Source organism: Fistularia commersonii, chromosome 31, assembly GCF_037954325.1.
Source record: "Fistularia commersonii isolate RoL2024-O1a breed Wild chromosome 31, RoL_Fcom_v1.0, whole genome shotgun sequence".
NCBI classification, from domain to species: domain Eukaryota; kingdom Metazoa; phylum Chordata; class Actinopteri; order Syngnathiformes; family Fistulariidae; genus Fistularia; species Fistularia commersonii.
Genome location: NC_141314.1, coordinates 5,452,330 through 5,468,960, shown reverse-complemented (window position 1 = coordinate 5,468,960; position 16,631 = coordinate 5,452,330). Strand labels below are relative to the sequence as shown.

The window sequence follows — 16,631 nt, the reverse complement described above, 5'->3', positions numbered from 1 at the left end:
CACCTCTGCACACACACAACCGACAAAGCTGCGAATGAGCAAGAGTAAATTTAGTCATTCGCCAAGTGAGTCCATTTTCATCGCTAAAAGAACAATTATCAAGTTACTTTTATTCTGAAAATCCCATCTGTATTTGAAACCTGGCTAACGGAGGAGCAAACAGCTGGGATGGATCTTCAGAGGTTTCAAAAACAGACAAAAGTTTCATTCATCCAGACTGACATCAGAGCAATCGAGGGGGGTTAAACCTGGACAGGTGAGCTGTCAATCATCTCACCATTCACACCTGTGGACAACTTTACCCTTTGAGTGTTTTTGGACTGAAGATGGGAGAAACCAGCAGAGATTGCTGGAAGAACGACATAGCGGCTGGTTTGAGGATCAGGTTTATATAAATACTGAGTTTTCGTACAAATACGCAGTACCGTTTTCCTGCTGGAGCGGCAAGTCCCTTGGCCGGAGTTGGGCTTCTGCTCCAGGTTTCGGTTCAACCCTGGATTGGCTCAGTTTACACCGAATGAAGAGACAAAACGAGAAAATAAAAACCACTCCTTGACGGACAACGGGGGAATAAAAGTGGAGGCAGCCAACCCCCCAGAAGCAGAGACGCTCTGAGCAGCAGAAACAAAAACACTGCCTCTGCTTTGTAACAGACAGGTCCGAGGACCAGGACATACTGACCGCAGCCGGAGGCCGGGCTGGGAGCCCGGTCTGGGATGGTCCAATGGGATGGGAGGGAAAATACACGCCTCAAAGAAGGGTGTGTTTGCATTGCCCGGAAACAGTAGCAGGATGTGACTATCAGTCGATCAATAAATAGGTGACGGCTGTCCTTTAGGCAGCTCCTCGCTCCCTTTGTTGCCGACATGAAAGCATATGGCTCCGCCCCTCCGGTGACCTCTGACCTTTCCCCCGCTACACCAGCAGACACCAGGGCGTCAGGCTCTGGTCACACTCCAGCCGGGTGTTGAGGACGGTGCACGGAGCTCCGCCCACCAGTAGCTCCTGCCGGGACTCGATCTGGTATCGCAGGTTGGTCAGCCCCCCCTCCGGGTCCACCTTGAACTGCTCCTGCGGACACACACATACACACACACCACATTTAATCTGATCGATCTTTTCCTGAGTAGTGTATTCCAGTCGATTCAGAATGGTGGAAGCTCCCCGGTCGAGTGCCGATCTGGGCTCCCTACCTGTTTCTGGGCCGCCACTCGCTTCTGGTCCCTCTTTCTCCAGGCCGGGTCATGGATGTGCATGAAAGTCTTGTACCCCGTGGTGATTCCAGTGGGCCTGAAGAGCTGCGAAAACACACACCGGGAGAACGTCACGGACGGAGCCAGGAGCTGTGAGAACATTAGTTCCACTTCTAATAACAGGTCGCAGTTTGAAAATGGCTTTAACGGTCTGAACTGGGTTTTTACCTGCAGGTCTGCCTTCCTCAGCCGTCTATAGAACTCGTCATCCTCCCGGCCCCAGCCCCAGAACCTGTTTGACATCCCGTTACACTGTGGACACAAACACACACTTCAAATGAGCAAGTGACACACAAAGAGTTAAAGACAAACTGCTGTGAGGCTTGAACACACACACACACACACACACACAGACACACACAGACACACACAGACACACACACACACACACACACACACACACACACACACACACACACACACACACACTGAGGGGGCCTGGGCTTTATTGATGATCCCATAGAAAGAATATATTTGAATTTTGCAACAAAATGTAAAGACCTGAGTGGAGACATTAAAGTGGTCTCAAAACCCCACTTCTATATTGACTATGAAGAAATAATAGCTGCTGACGGGAAAAAAATGGAGAATAAATTATGATAAAAAAAAATTTGCAGAGGAGTATGAAATCCAAATTGATTTAATTTGTTTATTTTTTTTCCCTGCATAAAATCAACTTGGCTGACTTCAACTATCCAGGAACAACCTGAGTGTATCAAAACCGAGACCTGAAGGTCTTAATTGCCCTCTTGAGGCGCTGATGCCTTCAGGCCAACAGGGGGCGCCCCCTCCCTTGCACTGAGTGTGGAGAAGGGGTGCGTTCGGGTACCATCAGGTAGTGCCTCTTGGTGAGCAGCAGGATTCCACCCACGTAGGTCTTGTAGTGGTAGAGGGGGTGCAGCTCGGGCGAGGCCACGTGGAAGGGCCCTTCCTCGGGGAAGCCGTAGTCCAGCGCCTCATTGAGGGGCAGCAGGTCCACGTCGTGCATGGCTAGGTAGTCGGTGTCGTTGCCGCTCTCCAGGTAGCCCACGTTAATCAGAGAAGCCCGGTTGAACCTGCAGACAGATCAGGGACCAAACGATCAAGTCAATCAACCTGACCAATGAACCCTCATTCCAATGACCCGTTATTAAGCAATCCCCACCCTGTTCTGCTAACTGTCATCTAGATCTGTTCCCGCCACCTGTTACCACGGCAACCTCTGTGAGCAGCATCTCGTCTCCCAGAGGATCGACAGCCGTGGCAACAGGCTCTCTTTATTAATCACTCACCTGTAATGGTCCACCTGGTTGACAATAAGAATCTTGTGGCGGATCTTCTTCTTGCTCAGGAAGCCGTGCATGAAGGGAACAAACTCTAGCAGCTCCTCAAAGCGCTCCCTGAAGGGAACCACCAGGGCCAGCTTGTGAGGACCCCACGTCGGGTCGTCGTGGGTGACAGCCTGGCAGAGTGGTGGCGGCGGCGGAGGGTGGTGCTGGTGCTGCTGCTGCTGCTGCTGCTGGCGGGGTGCCGAGGGGTGCGGCATTTCGCCCGAGCAGCTGAGCTGCAGCCACAGCAGGGAGATGAGCAACAGGACCACGCAGAGGCCAAAGAGCTTGTAGACTGTACACCTGCCCAACAGGAACCTGGAGGCCAGAGGTCAAAGGTCAGGATCCCAGCCGTCCCAACTGTGAAACACCACATCTCCGGTGGGAGCTGTTCCCCAGTGGATCACCATGTTAAACAAACATTGACTTTCCTCGCACCAGGTGTGCTGACTGAGCAGGCCATTCTGTCCGCAACTGACGTTCACCAGGTCCCTGCTAGACTGATCTCATAACCCCAAATGCTATCAGAGCGATTCGTCAACCGCCCATCCAATTCCCTGAAACCTCACCAAAGTATTTGACTGATGTTTGGTGTTTTCTGGACGGACGGTCGGCCCAAGGTGTCATGGTGGCAGCATTAAAGGTATTTTAAATAAAACAAACACTCACCACAAACCAGCGCATTGGTTACATCTTACTATATTTTAGTTTTGTAGAGTGTTGCATGCTTCTGCAGTTCCACACATGCTGCCAAATTATCCTTTTAGTAAGGTGGGGTGGGGAGTAACTTTGGATCACCACCTCATTGGTGCACACCAAAGGCAAGCCAACAAAATTTTTAGTTTCCCGCCCCAAACTAGCAAACAAGGAACTCTTCATTTGGATTGGACAAATATTCACCCAAATATTTAAGAACCTCAACGGCCCTTTAGAGAAGACTTTTGCGACAGCTCCGCTAGCCAGTTAGCTTGTTAGTAATTGCAAAGGAGCAAATTAATAAATGTTGTCCAAAGTGTTAACGTCTACCGTGGTCACTGGTCAGCTGTTTTCTTGTGACAAAATGGACAAAACCAGCAAGAAATAGACCGATGAAGAGGTCCAGGCTCTTTGGGGTTTCCAAGGCTGGCAGAGGTGCACCAATATTTGGGCAAAAATAAGTGGGGGGGGGGGTTCTTCACACGCCGAAGACAAAAACACTTTGACCAATCTGTGGCAGCCTTGCAATCTGTGTAATTTTCTTCCGCTTCTTCGCTGGTGTGTGTTTTAGAGAGTGACGCTTAAGGTGGACGGTGCAGACACCTGCATAACGCCATTCCCTGCGGGAGTGCCTTACTGCCTGTGGGAATGCAAAACTAATTTGTTCCTCTAGCCGAGGGAAGATGCTTGAATACAAATTGAGCTTTGCATTCTTTGCACTTTTCTGTCTGAGAGCAGCCTCTAACCTGTCAGCTGGAGCCCAAACAATTTGTTCCTGTTCAGTTTTTCACAAAGCAGTTATTCATGATGGGCCTCCAAAACAGTTTGCTTGGGAACCAAAGAGAGATCCATCAAGAGCCCCCAAAAGCCCGAACAAACAAAAATACGTGTCAGGCAAAAAATGGTACTCACTCAGCTCTCAGTTCAGGACGAGAACCTTCATCGTTTCTTTGAGAAGAAGGTGAGATATTAAATATCAGCGCTTTTACTATGACAGGACAGGCGGTCTCACATATTTGCTGACAAAAACCCAAAACTATTCAATTAAATATTCAATAAAAAAACATCAATCTAAAAAAGCAGAGGAGAACCGGAAACACGTGACACATGATTCTGTAATTTAAAAAAACCAAGACAATCAAGTGTTCATTTCCGGTCAACTTGACGAACTTCCGGTTCTTTCTTTTTTAGTTTAATTAGGTAAAAATATCACAATGGGTCTCACCGTCTCTCCTGTTTGAAGTAAAGAACCGGCTTCCTCCTCGACGAGTACATCATCTTCGAGTCGAGCCGCCGGACGGAACCGGAGCCGCGGGGGGTCCCCGGTGTCTTCACGCTTTCGTGGCGTCCCCGTCCGCCGGTCTGCCGCCACCGCTGCCGGCGGCTGTTGCCATGCTAGCGGCCGCGCGGCTGAATATTGACGCTGGCTAGCTAGCTAGCTAGCGGCGCTCGGGTCCGCTCCGCTTCCCTCCCCTCCCCGCGGGCGTCCACGTAGCAGGTAGACGGCGGCGTCACGTCTCCCGGGATGAAGCCGGCTTATGCTAGCCGGAGGCCGGCGCGTCACATCTGAGAGGGGGACGGACGTCGGGCGTCGATTCGAGGGGGGAAAAAAACAGCGGGACCGGCGAGACAACCCTCCCGGTTACTTTACCGTCCGGTAAATCACGAACAGGAGACGAGTGTAGCGCAGTCCGGCCGCGTCGCCGCTCCGACTGGGGACACCGGAAGTAAGTGGAAAGGTTCCTACCTGAGCCCAGTTTTAAAGTTCCTCGCTGGACGCTTGTCGCCCCCTAGCGTCCCGGAGGACCGTGGAGGAGAAAGGTATGTAACTCAAAACCAAACTTCTAAAGGCGCATACGCCGTGTAGCTCACAAGAACTTACCCAAGTTTTTTTTTGTTTGTTTTTTTGACATCGTACCATATCGAACTGTATTGTTATACATTATGAAACTGAACCTTTGCTGGAGATAGGAGATTAGCAACGTTAATGTGTTCCCACCAATTTGGGATTTTTTTTTTTTTAATGAACCCAAATAGCATATACAAATATACATATGTACAAACAAACATGGCAAGGTAGATTCTAATGTCAATGAAACAACCGGGGATGAGGAAGCGAAGGACATAAGGACATTCGTTCTGTATGTAATCAGAAGTTAACATTGTTAAAGGTTTGTGACAAACGTTTAATGCTAGACGAAAACAAAAGGAAAAGAACACAATTAAATAAATAGATAGATTTGAAAAAAAAAAGAAAAACCTGCAAGGGGAATATAACATGTTTTTAACTTGGTGGAAGGAATCTCAGACATCAAACTGTATATTTTTTGGTTTTGGGGATTTTTCCATAAGTTTTAAGGTTTTTTTGTATAATTCAAAATTGTTTATAAAGAACGTAAAATTGGGGGAAAACTTTTGCATTCTGTTTTTATGAATGAAGAACTTGGCCAGGCCTAAAATAACATTGACACATAGTTCATCTCTTTAGTTGCTTAAAAGTAAGCCAAATGTTATGTTATCTCTTGAGAAGGAAACTGGTGACGATGGAAAATTGTCCTTAACCCATTTTTGAGTTTCAGCTCAAAAGCCCTGTACTTTTTTGCATGAGAAAAATATATGGACAGTGGTTTCAATGCGTACCCTCAATAATTCCTTAGATGGGTAGATGTCATTCATAATTTTAAAGTGGGTCTCTTTTGCCTTGGGGGGTATGGGTAGACTCAGATACATGGTTCGCAGCGTGGCAATCGATTCCTCATAAAATTTATTTAAAATTTTATTTTTGTTTTGACGTCCAGGGAATAAGTTTTCTGTAAAACATTTCCTGATAAAGGAGTTGCTGCATTTTCTATCCAGAATTGAGATTCCCTGGAGTGATAGTGGGGGTAACTGTGGTTGTACGGTTTGGTGCGTCAGTATATTCTTACCCAAGTCTTATTCTTTTGTTTTGGGCTGCTTCCTTCAGGAGTTTCCACAGCCAATCACCTGCCTCTTTCTAACCCACAGCCAATCATCTGAGTCTGTCAAATCCTCTCTCTGCATCCTCACTTCTCACACCAACCAACTTCCTCTCCCGACCTTCACCACAAACCCCATCTCTGGTCTTTCCTCTAGACTTTTCAGTCCCAACCTCTGCATCTTTCTACCCAGATCTTCAGACGTGTGCTCGCTGAACGAGACTAAAAAACTGAAATCCTTCAATTTTACCCCTGCCTTACAACACCATTGCACCTTAATTAACACTCTCTTCACTGTGAATCTGGCCCACTGCACTTTCTACGCATTTTTACCTCAATTTTTCTTATTGTATTTTTTTTAATTTAAATTTGGCTTACTTCCAATTTTTTTTTGATGTACCTGTCTGCATTGGCAATGCAGATGAAACCAAGATAGAACTTTTTAGTACAAACTCATCTTACCGTGTTTGGAGAAGGAATGCTGAGATGCATCCGAGTAACACCATGCCTACCGTGAAGTATAATGGTGAAAACCTCATGCTTTGGGTCTGTTTCTGCAAAGGGACCAGGATGACTGATCTGGGTAAAGGAAAGAATGAATGGGGCCATGTATCGTGAGATTTGAAGATGAAACATGGCTGGGTCTTTCAGCATGATAATGATCCCAGACGCACCACCTGGGCAACAAAGGAGTGGCTCTGTAAGAAGCATTTCAAGGTCCCAGAGTGGCCTAGCCAGACTTCAGATCTCAACCCCATAGAAAATCTTTGGACAGAGTTGAAAATCTGTGTTGCCCAGTGACAGCCCCATAACATCACTGCTCTAGAGATCTGCATAGGTCAAAATACCAGCAAGTCTGAAGACTTACAGAAAATGTTTGACCTCTGCCATTGCCAACAAAGGGTATATAACAAAGTATTATGATGGCCTTTTATTCTTGACCAAATACTTCCTTTCCAATGTAATTTTCAAATAAATTCTTTTAATATCAGTGATTTCCTGGATTCTTTTCCCCCATTCTGTCTCATCGTTAGAGTGTACCTATGATGGAAATTACAGGCCTCTCATCTTTTTAAGTGGGAGAACTTGCAGAATTGGTGGCTGACTAAATACTTTTTTGCCCCACTGTATATATGCGCATTTCAGATTCTAGTTAATGTTGTTGCAGAGAAATTGCACAGAGATGGTGTTTTGGGTAATAAATGTATTAATCAACTTTACTTTGTGAATCCCTTTCTGAGTAGTTTGTCTTAAGTGACCCTTTTAAAAGTCATGGAGAACAAACACCTCCAACTAAATTGAAAACCCTTGTTTCAATGTTGATTGAACACATAAGTGATTTTTGTTATCGCCATCTGAATGACCTTTAACAAATCTTTGCATCAAAACTGATCATAAAAAGGTAACTTTAGATAACTGTCAAAACTGATTCAATAGTATTGGAAATGTTGGCACTTTCCTGAGATTTTAACTCAACAATCTAAAAATGAACTCAGTTGCTTCTGAGAGGAAACGCTGAAATAAGGAAAGTCTGAATACAGAAAAATAAAACTTGACAGTCAATTAAACCAAAGGTGACTAAACTTTATTTCAAGTGCAAGTTTATCCCTACAGATTCATAAAAATAAACCCCGGCCACCTTTATCTCCGAAACCTCAAGATCTGTGAAAAACAAAACAAACCACCACCGGAGGAAGGGTGAACGAGAAAATAAGTCTGGAAACATATCACATTTTCATCTCCTCACTTCATGGTTTGCTTCTTTTTTAAAACATGGATTCTAGAGTTGTTCAGTCCTGGCTTCTGTCTGAAGGGGGTCCAGGGATTCCCAAGTGTTTCCATGCGTCCTGAAACCTGACGTTTACAGTTTGTGTGTCGGGAGATGAAAGAAAATGGTTTCAGGTAGGAAACAGCGGCCGGTCACGTGACTAGATCCCACAGGTCACTCTGATAAACAAAGCCTTTTATGAACTTGTTTTTGAACCATCCTCAAGCATGAAGTTTCTTGCTAAACACATTCAGTTCAGGAAATCAAAAATGCACTTTCTCCTGAAATTTCAAAAATGAAGCATCGACTCCGACCTTGTAATGTTCAAAACTTGAGACAAACAGTCAGTTGGGGATGTAAAGAAACAGTTGCAACCAGATACAACGCGCCGATGGCCTCCACCACTTTCAATCGATAATTAATGGATGATGCCTTTCTATTTTTACATCATCGGCACAGAACCTTTGAGACAAGATGGCGATTACAGATCAACTGACAATGGTTAAAAAACTGAAATTCAACTTCTATCATTGCCTGAAGTGCTTCCCGCCTTCCAGCCATGTTGGCCTGTTTCCATGGCAACAGTTTGGGGGGGCAATGATTAGAGGAAGCTGCAGGTCCAGTCAGGTTTAGTTTCCATGACTCAGTAACTCAGAAGCAACGCAGGACATTAACTGATTCACCTCCTCCCCATCATGATCATCATAATCATCATCAAGGGCCACGATACAGCTGTTACCCCCACAGCTGTTGCTCAGTACTGCATTCATCAGTAGACTTTCTCACACACACACACACACACACACACACACACACACACACACACACACACACACACACACACACACACACACACACACACACACACACACACACACACACACACACACGCGTTAGACAAGCTTCTTGGCCTCAAAGAAGCTCTTCAGGTGTCTCATCTGCCAGATGCCAATGGCCACCAGGATGAGCGTCTGGACGATGGACCACCAGAGGACCCGCTGGTTGGTGCTCTCGCTGGTCTGACGGAAACGCTCCTCGCGGTACTGAAGGGACACACAGAGCAGGGGGCCACACTCTTACACCACCAGTCAAGGCAAACGTCATGGAGTTCACCCCTTTCTGCTTCATATGCCTGTCATTGCATCAGGTCACCGAAATAAAAGATCCTGTATGAGGATTTCAGTGTTTCTCATTGACATGGATTCACCAAGCTTGAAACCCTTTGTTCCATTGATGAACAAATTATTAAGAAATGACTGCATTAAAATCAGGATATTACTTTAAAAGTGACTTCAAAATTAGCCAGTTTACCTAAAAATCACTTTAAATGACCTGTGAAAAAGCAGTCCAGACATGAACAAGACAGCGTTCAAAAACTGAATTAAGATTTCTGTCAAAAATTTGGTAGAAATTAACGAAAATGAGAAAGAAAATACTAAAAGAAAATTTTCAGAGGGGCAAAATGAGGATTAATGATATTTTAAACGTTTTTTAAAGCATAAACTAGCCGTTGTCTTCATAACCACAGAAGTAGGGTGTACTGTGGCGCCCTCCAGTGACCAGAGTGAGACTGACCCTCTGGTAGTTCTGCTCCTTCTGGATCTGGTCCACCTGCTCCACCAGCTGCCGAACTCGTAACTGCAGCTCCGTCAGCTTGTCTTTGGCTGCGATCTCAGCGTAGTCATTGGTGTGTTCTCCCACCTGGATGTCCAGGTGGACTCTCTGCAGCAGCAGCGACGGTGACACACACACACACACACACACACACACACACACACACACACACACACACACACACACACACACACACACACACACACATCAGAGCGCAGATACTCACAGACACCAACAATACGCTTGCAAATGGTAAACCTGTCACTTTGCAGAGCTAAACAGGTCTGACACCATGAGCTGGTCGGTGTTACAGGTGTGACTGGACTCACCAGCATGCCTCCGGCGAACAGGGAGAACTTGGAGGAGTTGGAGTGCAGGCAGATCTGATGTTCTCCAGGGGTGTGTGATGTGAAAGTGAACCGTCCCTCGGAGCCGTACTGCCGTGACAGAATCAACTGCGGGGAAAGAGTAAAAAACGATAGGACAGATTGCACTGATGGCTGTCTAATGACTGGTGTGGGGGAAAGCAGCGGGACCCACCTTGTCATCGGGGTCTTTGACCTCCACAAACATGCCCAGACCCTGGGTGGCCGGAAGGTACTCCTCCCGCTGCTTGTCGTACAACTGAGTCCGGTAGTTTCCTGCACAGAAGCACTGTCACTTTCATCCTACCCAGCAGTTCGAACGACACTTTAGCGGAAACTGCTGGAAATATATATATATAAACATCTAGAAACTGCTAGAAGAGCAATGTAGCTGGAAAAGCAAGACAACACCTAAAACATTTAGAAACAAGGGCAGAAAGAATATAAATGTATTTAAAAATATAAGATTAGAAAATATGTGACATACTTTGTTAAATTGTCAAAATTAAATAACTAAGCGTTCACTTGCCTAAACAAATATGATCATTTCAAGCCCAGGATCCTTTGGCTAAATGGTACATCCATGTTTTTGCCCACAACTTCATAAATTCATCTTAATCCCTGGCTAAATTGAATATTCTGTGTAAGCATACTCAATATAGTTGATGAACATTTCTACTAAAGCTTGAATTGAATCCAGTCTGTCTTTCTTCCGCATACTTTCCAAGATTTTAAAGCTTTGGGTTGCCTGATAAAACCAAATAATGGGAGAAAATAGAGTGGGGTAGATAAAAGTGAGGTATATAATAGTAAACCAAGAAGGGCAGAAAAGTGGGATATAAAAACTAGGAAATGCAGCATAACATTTTTAAGTGAATTTTTTCATCCAAATTCAGAAGTGGGTCCATGTTGAGGGTGTGTGTGGGTGTGAGTGTGTGTGTGAGAGAGAGTTTTGTATACGTTTCAGGGGAGCATCTGTCAATCAGTCCTACGCTGAGGAGGCTCAAGACCCCGCGGAGGTGCGCCCTCACCTCTTATCGCGAGATTAGAACTGCACGGATATTGAATCCGGGTACACGCCTGTTCACAACGGCTAATAACTGTTCACTTTAGGGACGTGGTTCAGTTAAGTCTTCTGTAACCCGAGCCCCGACACCTGTCCTCATTTGGACTCCTAATGGCTCCTTACTTTCCTAACAGCTATTCACTTTTTATTTCTGCTGTTCACGTATTTCGGAAGTACAGATTCATGTCGCTAACGGGGAATTTTCTGAAAACAATTGAGCGGATTTGCTAATTGGCTAGAGTTGACAGTGCTAGCTGTTAGCATGAGCCAGTGACTTCCCGCAGGCGCGGCGACACTTACCGATAATCATGGTTTCGTCCGGTATTTCCTCAATGAAACATTTCTTTTCCGTCTCTCCGATGTGAAAATACAGTGACGAGGCGACGCCGTACAAGATGTTAAGCAGCAAAACCGACAACAGACCCGAACGCATCCTTACAGCCGCCATGATCCCACCGGACGGAGCTCTACGGCGTCTGCGCGGAGCCGGCAGTGCCACGTAACCCACCAGTGAGCTCCGGCCAATCAGCGACGCCGATCGAATGCTGGGTATTGTAGTTTTTCCAACAAGACCTACAATTCAAAACGAGCACGTCTAAAGGAATAACACATTAATACAGATAAAACAATTAAATTATGATCTCATTATAAAACGAAGTCTTTATTATTAAGAAAAAAGTATTTAAAAATATTAGGAGTTACTGAAGTAAAAAAACAAATCCTCTCCTTTTCCGCATTTACCGACATACTGGTCTGAAAAGGTTTATATCCCCAGTACTTCAGTTCTGCTGATCATAAACCTGGCTAATTATATACAATTACTTCAACATCTTACTTCTAACTGCTAACTTTCCCCCATCCATGTCCCCATGACTTTATTATCTATGCATTTGTGAACTTATTCTGGGCGAAACTAACTATCTTGCTCACTTTTCTTACTTCACCTACCCACCGATTCGCCTAGAGGAGGTACACAGGTCACAGCCATTTACTCTTTCCAGTTGTTTTCAGGTTTACTTTTGTGACTATTCTTAGTATGACACCACCGTCCAACTTTCTTATTAACTTCAGCCTTCGCTCGCTGTACTATTTGACTTACGTCTGACTTACCTAAGTGTTTTAAGTGATTTTCTTCATTTACATATTTATCCCCTTCCCAATTCACCTGTGGATCTTCCTCCGTACTTTTCTCACTTCAGTTATTTACCCATTTTAGGGGCTTACTCAACTGAAAAGGCCCGCAGGTCTTAGTCCGGCATCTTTTCTTGGCGTTCCGGGCGGAACCTGGCATCGCTGTTGAGAGCGTTCGATGCAAAGCAGCCGTGGAGAGGAGCTCCACCGACGGGAAGCTTGCCCAACTTTGCAGGGGGAAACTTTCCTCCTTAATCCCCCTCTAATCTGAGATGACTAATTTAACAGCGAGCACGCGGGCAGAATGTGAGCGCCGGCCTTGAAAAGAGGATCAAGGCGTCAGGATCCGGCCACGGCCATCAGCGCCGTACGCCGGTTCTGCCTGTCAGCACCGCCGTCCCATTGGCTGCGGACGGTATTAGAGAGATCAGCCTATTTGCATGTTGCCACGATGGCTGCTCCGCTTGCCAGTATCGAGCAGGTGGCAGTTAAAGCCAGCGGTTTCATTAGGCCCGCCGCCGCCGCCGCCACCGCCGCGCAGGCCCCACCTCGCAAATTAAATTGTGCCACTTTGGTGAGCATGGAGCTCGGTGCGCAAGACACACACACATATGTAAATTGGGGACTTTACATGTGTGTGTGCTGGATCTGACATGAGGCTGACAAAAGAGCCAACTTCAGAACTTCTCAGAAGACCAGAACGCAACTGGCATTTCAAATGATTCTCCTAGAAAATGTGGGGATATAGACGTACAACCATTCACATTTATAGAAATTATTTATATTATTTACAGAAAAACAGCCATTCACTTCCTCATTTCATACAGAGATACAACCATTCACTCTGTCATTTACACGTCTTATATACATGCAAGCCTTCACTCACTCACACATAAACAGACAAGCATTCACTCGTCATAAAGACAAAATACATTCACACATCATATTGAGACAATCAATCATTCACTCATTCATATGTCAAATAGAGAAATACAAGCGTTTGCTCCTTACTTAAACTGTCATATAGATGTACAACCATTAACTCGTTTACACATTATATAAAGAAAACCTTTCACTTCTTCATTCACCTTTCAGATCGATACAAGCATTCACTCATTCATATGTCATGGAGACAAACAAGCATTTACGCTCTATACAGAATCGTGCAACCGTTCACTTTCATTCACGTAAATATTCACCTCTGTGCTGCCCTATCTATAAATATTCACTGAATTATTTTATCATATTCAGACTATGTGTTTATGAATTGAAATGAATCATTATCATTATGTTTATTCATAAATAAAATAAAGTCAAGATGATGTTTGATAAATAAGTCATAAAGTCAATATTCCAGCACTTCTCCATGGTCTTACATCTCTGAACCACTAGATGGGAGTAAAGGCCCGCCATTGACGCTCCTTCCTTGGCAGTGAAGATGAAGAAAAACAAATAAATATTGACTTATCCAAGTATTTTGAGGGTTTTTTCTAATAAAACGTGTCTTTATAAAATTGCTACCTATGACGAATAAAAACTGTTGCCGACCTGCGAACAAACCGCAGGAGACGTCTGACTTCCAGGCCGCAGAGGAAGAGGAGCTTCCCGCTGACCTGAATATCTCCAGGAGAATAAAATCAGAGCGGACGCCTCACGACGCCAGAACCAAAATATTTGGAGAATGTTCCTCCATTATTGAGCAGTCGCTGCTCCACATATTGTACTTTTATTTATTCATCATACTTTTGGCTGCCCCACGGTGAGGGTTTACAGCATCTTTGTGTAGAGGAAGAGGAGGAAGAACAGATCATCCGTCAAATTAGACGTCGAAGGTGACGGAGAGACAGCAGACACTGTCGCAGAACTCTACGGAGGTAAAACTAAGAGAAATGTTTGTGCAGAAGTTACTGGAGAAGCTCATTGTTCGCATAATTACACCTCAATTATACGGTTACGCCTTAAGCTCGGTAACAACACAGAAAAGAAGATCGATACGAACTTGCGAATTCAGCACTTGTGACTGGTTACAAAGCAGCCAATCAGAGGCGACGGCTTTGGCGGTTTTGGCAGGGCCAAGGCGCCCAGGAGATGGGATTTATTATTTCAAAATCACCTCAAACTTCTCACTCCTCCATTGATACATTTAAAAATATGCTGGGGGAAAACCTTGCCGAAGAGCACGCTGGCAGACATGCAGTTCCCACGATAGGCCACTGGGGGGCAGTAAAGAGCCACAGATACAGGAAGTGGACGAGGAGAAAAAAAAAGTAATTAAAAAAAACCCTCCGTGTGTCATTTAGACGGAAGAGAAAGCAAGAGGAAGACACACCTTTACTCTTGACGACGCCGAGACGGATGGAGGACTTCCTGTTTGTCGCCCAGGACTTCCTGCCTACCGGCTGTGAATCTCGAGAGTTTCTCCTCGATTGGTGATGGTCTGACCTGCAGCAAAAATACAAAACAAACAAAAAAAAAACTAATTTCAAGCTAATTTCTGTCTCATTATAAAACTAATTTTTTTAAATTTTTTCAGGTCTTTACTTGCCACCAAAATAAAATCGACCCTCCAGAACCTTCTGTCCACCCTCCTCCTCCTCCACGAAGAAGCAGTCAGAATATTAGGGACAGACGGCGAGACAGTGAGCAAGAAGTCACCACGCGAGAAAGGAGGAAAAATAACTGAGGAGAAATTAGGAGAGTAGGTCCATGTTTGTGTGTTTGTGTGTGTGTGTGTGTGTGTGCGCGTAGTGTAATTTTGACCTTGTCTATGTGTGTGAGTCAAGTGTGTAACTGTTAGCAAGATTGTGAGAGTGTTTGTGTGTCAAACATAGTGTTTGTGTGTGTGTGTGTGTGTGTGTGTGTGTGTGTGCATGTAGTGTGTTTATATGTGAGTCAAGATTATGTGTGTTTGCGAGCGTTTAAGAGTGTGTATGTGTGTCAAACTACATGTGTTTGCGAGTGTGTTTATGTCTGCCTGTCTGTCTGTCTGTCCATGTGTGCGTGAGTTGGGTGTCAGACTATGTATGTGTGTGTGCGTGTGAGTCAATTGTGTTTACGTTTGTGTGTAAGATCATGTGTGTTAGACTATTTGTGTGTATATATGTGTGTAAAAAACGGCATGTTTGTGAGTGTGTGCGTGTTTGCGAGTGTGTGTCATACTGTTTCAGGCTGTGTGTGTGTTTGTGTGTATCGTGTTCCTGACTGCATATACATGTGTCAGTGTGTGTTTGTGAGCGTGGGAATGTACATGAGTCAAGTGAATATGTGTTTTCGAGGTCGTGTCAGACTATCTGTGTGTGTGTGTCTTATTGTGTATTTAAATGTGTGGAAAACTGCGTGTTTGAGATTGTGTGTGTGTATTGCGTCAAACTTTGCACGGGTTTGCGAGTGAGTTTGCATGCGTGTGTGTCTGCGTATATGTGGTTCAAGTGTGTATACGTGGGCGTTTGTATCAGTGTCTGTGTCAAACTGCGTGTTTTCAAGTGTGTGTTCTGTGATTATGTGTGTGTCAGACTGTGCATGTGTGTTTTGAGAGTGTTACAGTGTGTATGTGCATCAAACTATGTGTTGGTGCGTGCATGTGTGTCTGTGTGTGTGAGTCAAGTGTTTGTCAGACCATGCGTGTGTCAAACTGCACGTGTTTGCGACTGTATCAGACTGTATGTGTGTTTATATGTGTAAACGTGCATGTTTGAGATTGTGTGTGTATTGTGACAGACTGTGCGCGGGTTTGTGAGAGTGTGTGTCAAGTTTCTCTCAGACTGTGTGAGTGTTTATGTATGTGCATAAAACTACATGTTCGCTTGTGTGTGTGTGTCTTGTATTCAAGTGTGCGTCACATTGTCAGTGTGTCTGTGTGTTTCTGACCGTTTGTGTGTGTGTGTGTGTGTGTGTGCACATGCGTGGAGCTGCAGCGGTGTGTCAGGTTCCCGTCGCTCAACCTCAGTGTTTGTTTGGCCACCGTCACCAACACCACACTTGACCTCGTCTCAGGCAGGGGGCGCCAAAGCGCTCAACCCCAACCAGGCCTCCTGGTCCTCCTGCGAGGACGTCGAAGAACATCCAACCATCCATCATCCACCTTCTCCATTAATGCTTCGGCTCTGCAGCGCCCCCTGGTGGTGATAGGTGGGAACGACAGCGCGCACAACCACCGGAAGGCAGAGAAAGAACAAAGTTTTAAAAATAAAAGTTTTTTAAACGTAAGAAGAAAAAAAACAGTCTTTTAGTCGATGGATCAATAACCCACCTGAAAATAAAGAAATGTGAGGGGGCGATGGGGAAATTAATTTAAGTTGATATTGATCGGATATTGATCAGATATTGATCGTCCCGCTGTGCCCGTGTATTGATGATTTTCTTTTGTATTTAATGGAGAATTCTGTTGGCGACGGAAAAAAAAAAACCTGGAGAGGAAATCAGAATGAGGAACAAAGGGACACACGCACACACACACACAAGCACACACACACAC

General features: G+C 45.1%; 2 protein-coding genes across 3 annotated transcripts; both read right to left on the bottom strand.

Moving 5' to 3' along the window:
- Nucleotides 1–370: 370 nt before the first annotated feature.
- Nucleotides 371–4,979, bottom strand: b4galt7 (xylosylprotein beta 1,4-galactosyltransferase, polypeptide 7 (galactosyltransferase I)). Of its 2 annotated transcripts, XM_086178870.1 has the most exons (7): nt 4,482–4,979; nt 4,169–4,204; nt 2,525–2,878; nt 2,083–2,308; nt 1,422–1,505; nt 1,194–1,298; nt 371–1,071 (listed from the first exon to the last, which is right to left on the bottom strand). In XM_086178870.1, exons 1-7 carry the CDS (start codon nt 4,532–4,534, stop codon nt 916–918), a joined length of 1,014 nt encoding a protein of 337 aa, XP_086034996.1. In that variant the 5' UTR covers nt 4,535–4,979; the 3' UTR covers nt 371–915. The 2 variants fall into 2 exon arrangements, with proteins under 2 accessions (XP_086034996.1, XP_086034998.1); XM_086178872.1 differs by lacking the exon at nt 4,169–4,204 and having other exon boundaries at nt 4,482–4,737.
- A 2,792-nt stretch (nt 4,980–7,771) lies between these two features.
- tmed9 (transmembrane p24 trafficking protein 9) lies at nt 7,772–11,498 on the bottom strand. The gene is made up of 5 exons (XM_086178788.1): nt 11,327–11,498; nt 10,136–10,236; nt 9,925–10,050; nt 9,557–9,703; nt 7,772–9,024 (listed from the first exon to the last, which is right to left on the bottom strand). Exons 1-5 carry the CDS (start codon nt 11,472–11,474, stop codon nt 8,875–8,877), a joined length of 672 nt encoding a protein of 223 aa, XP_086034914.1. The 5' UTR covers nt 11,475–11,498; the 3' UTR covers nt 7,772–8,874.
- Between the last annotated feature and the right edge of the window lie 5,133 nt (nt 11,499–16,631).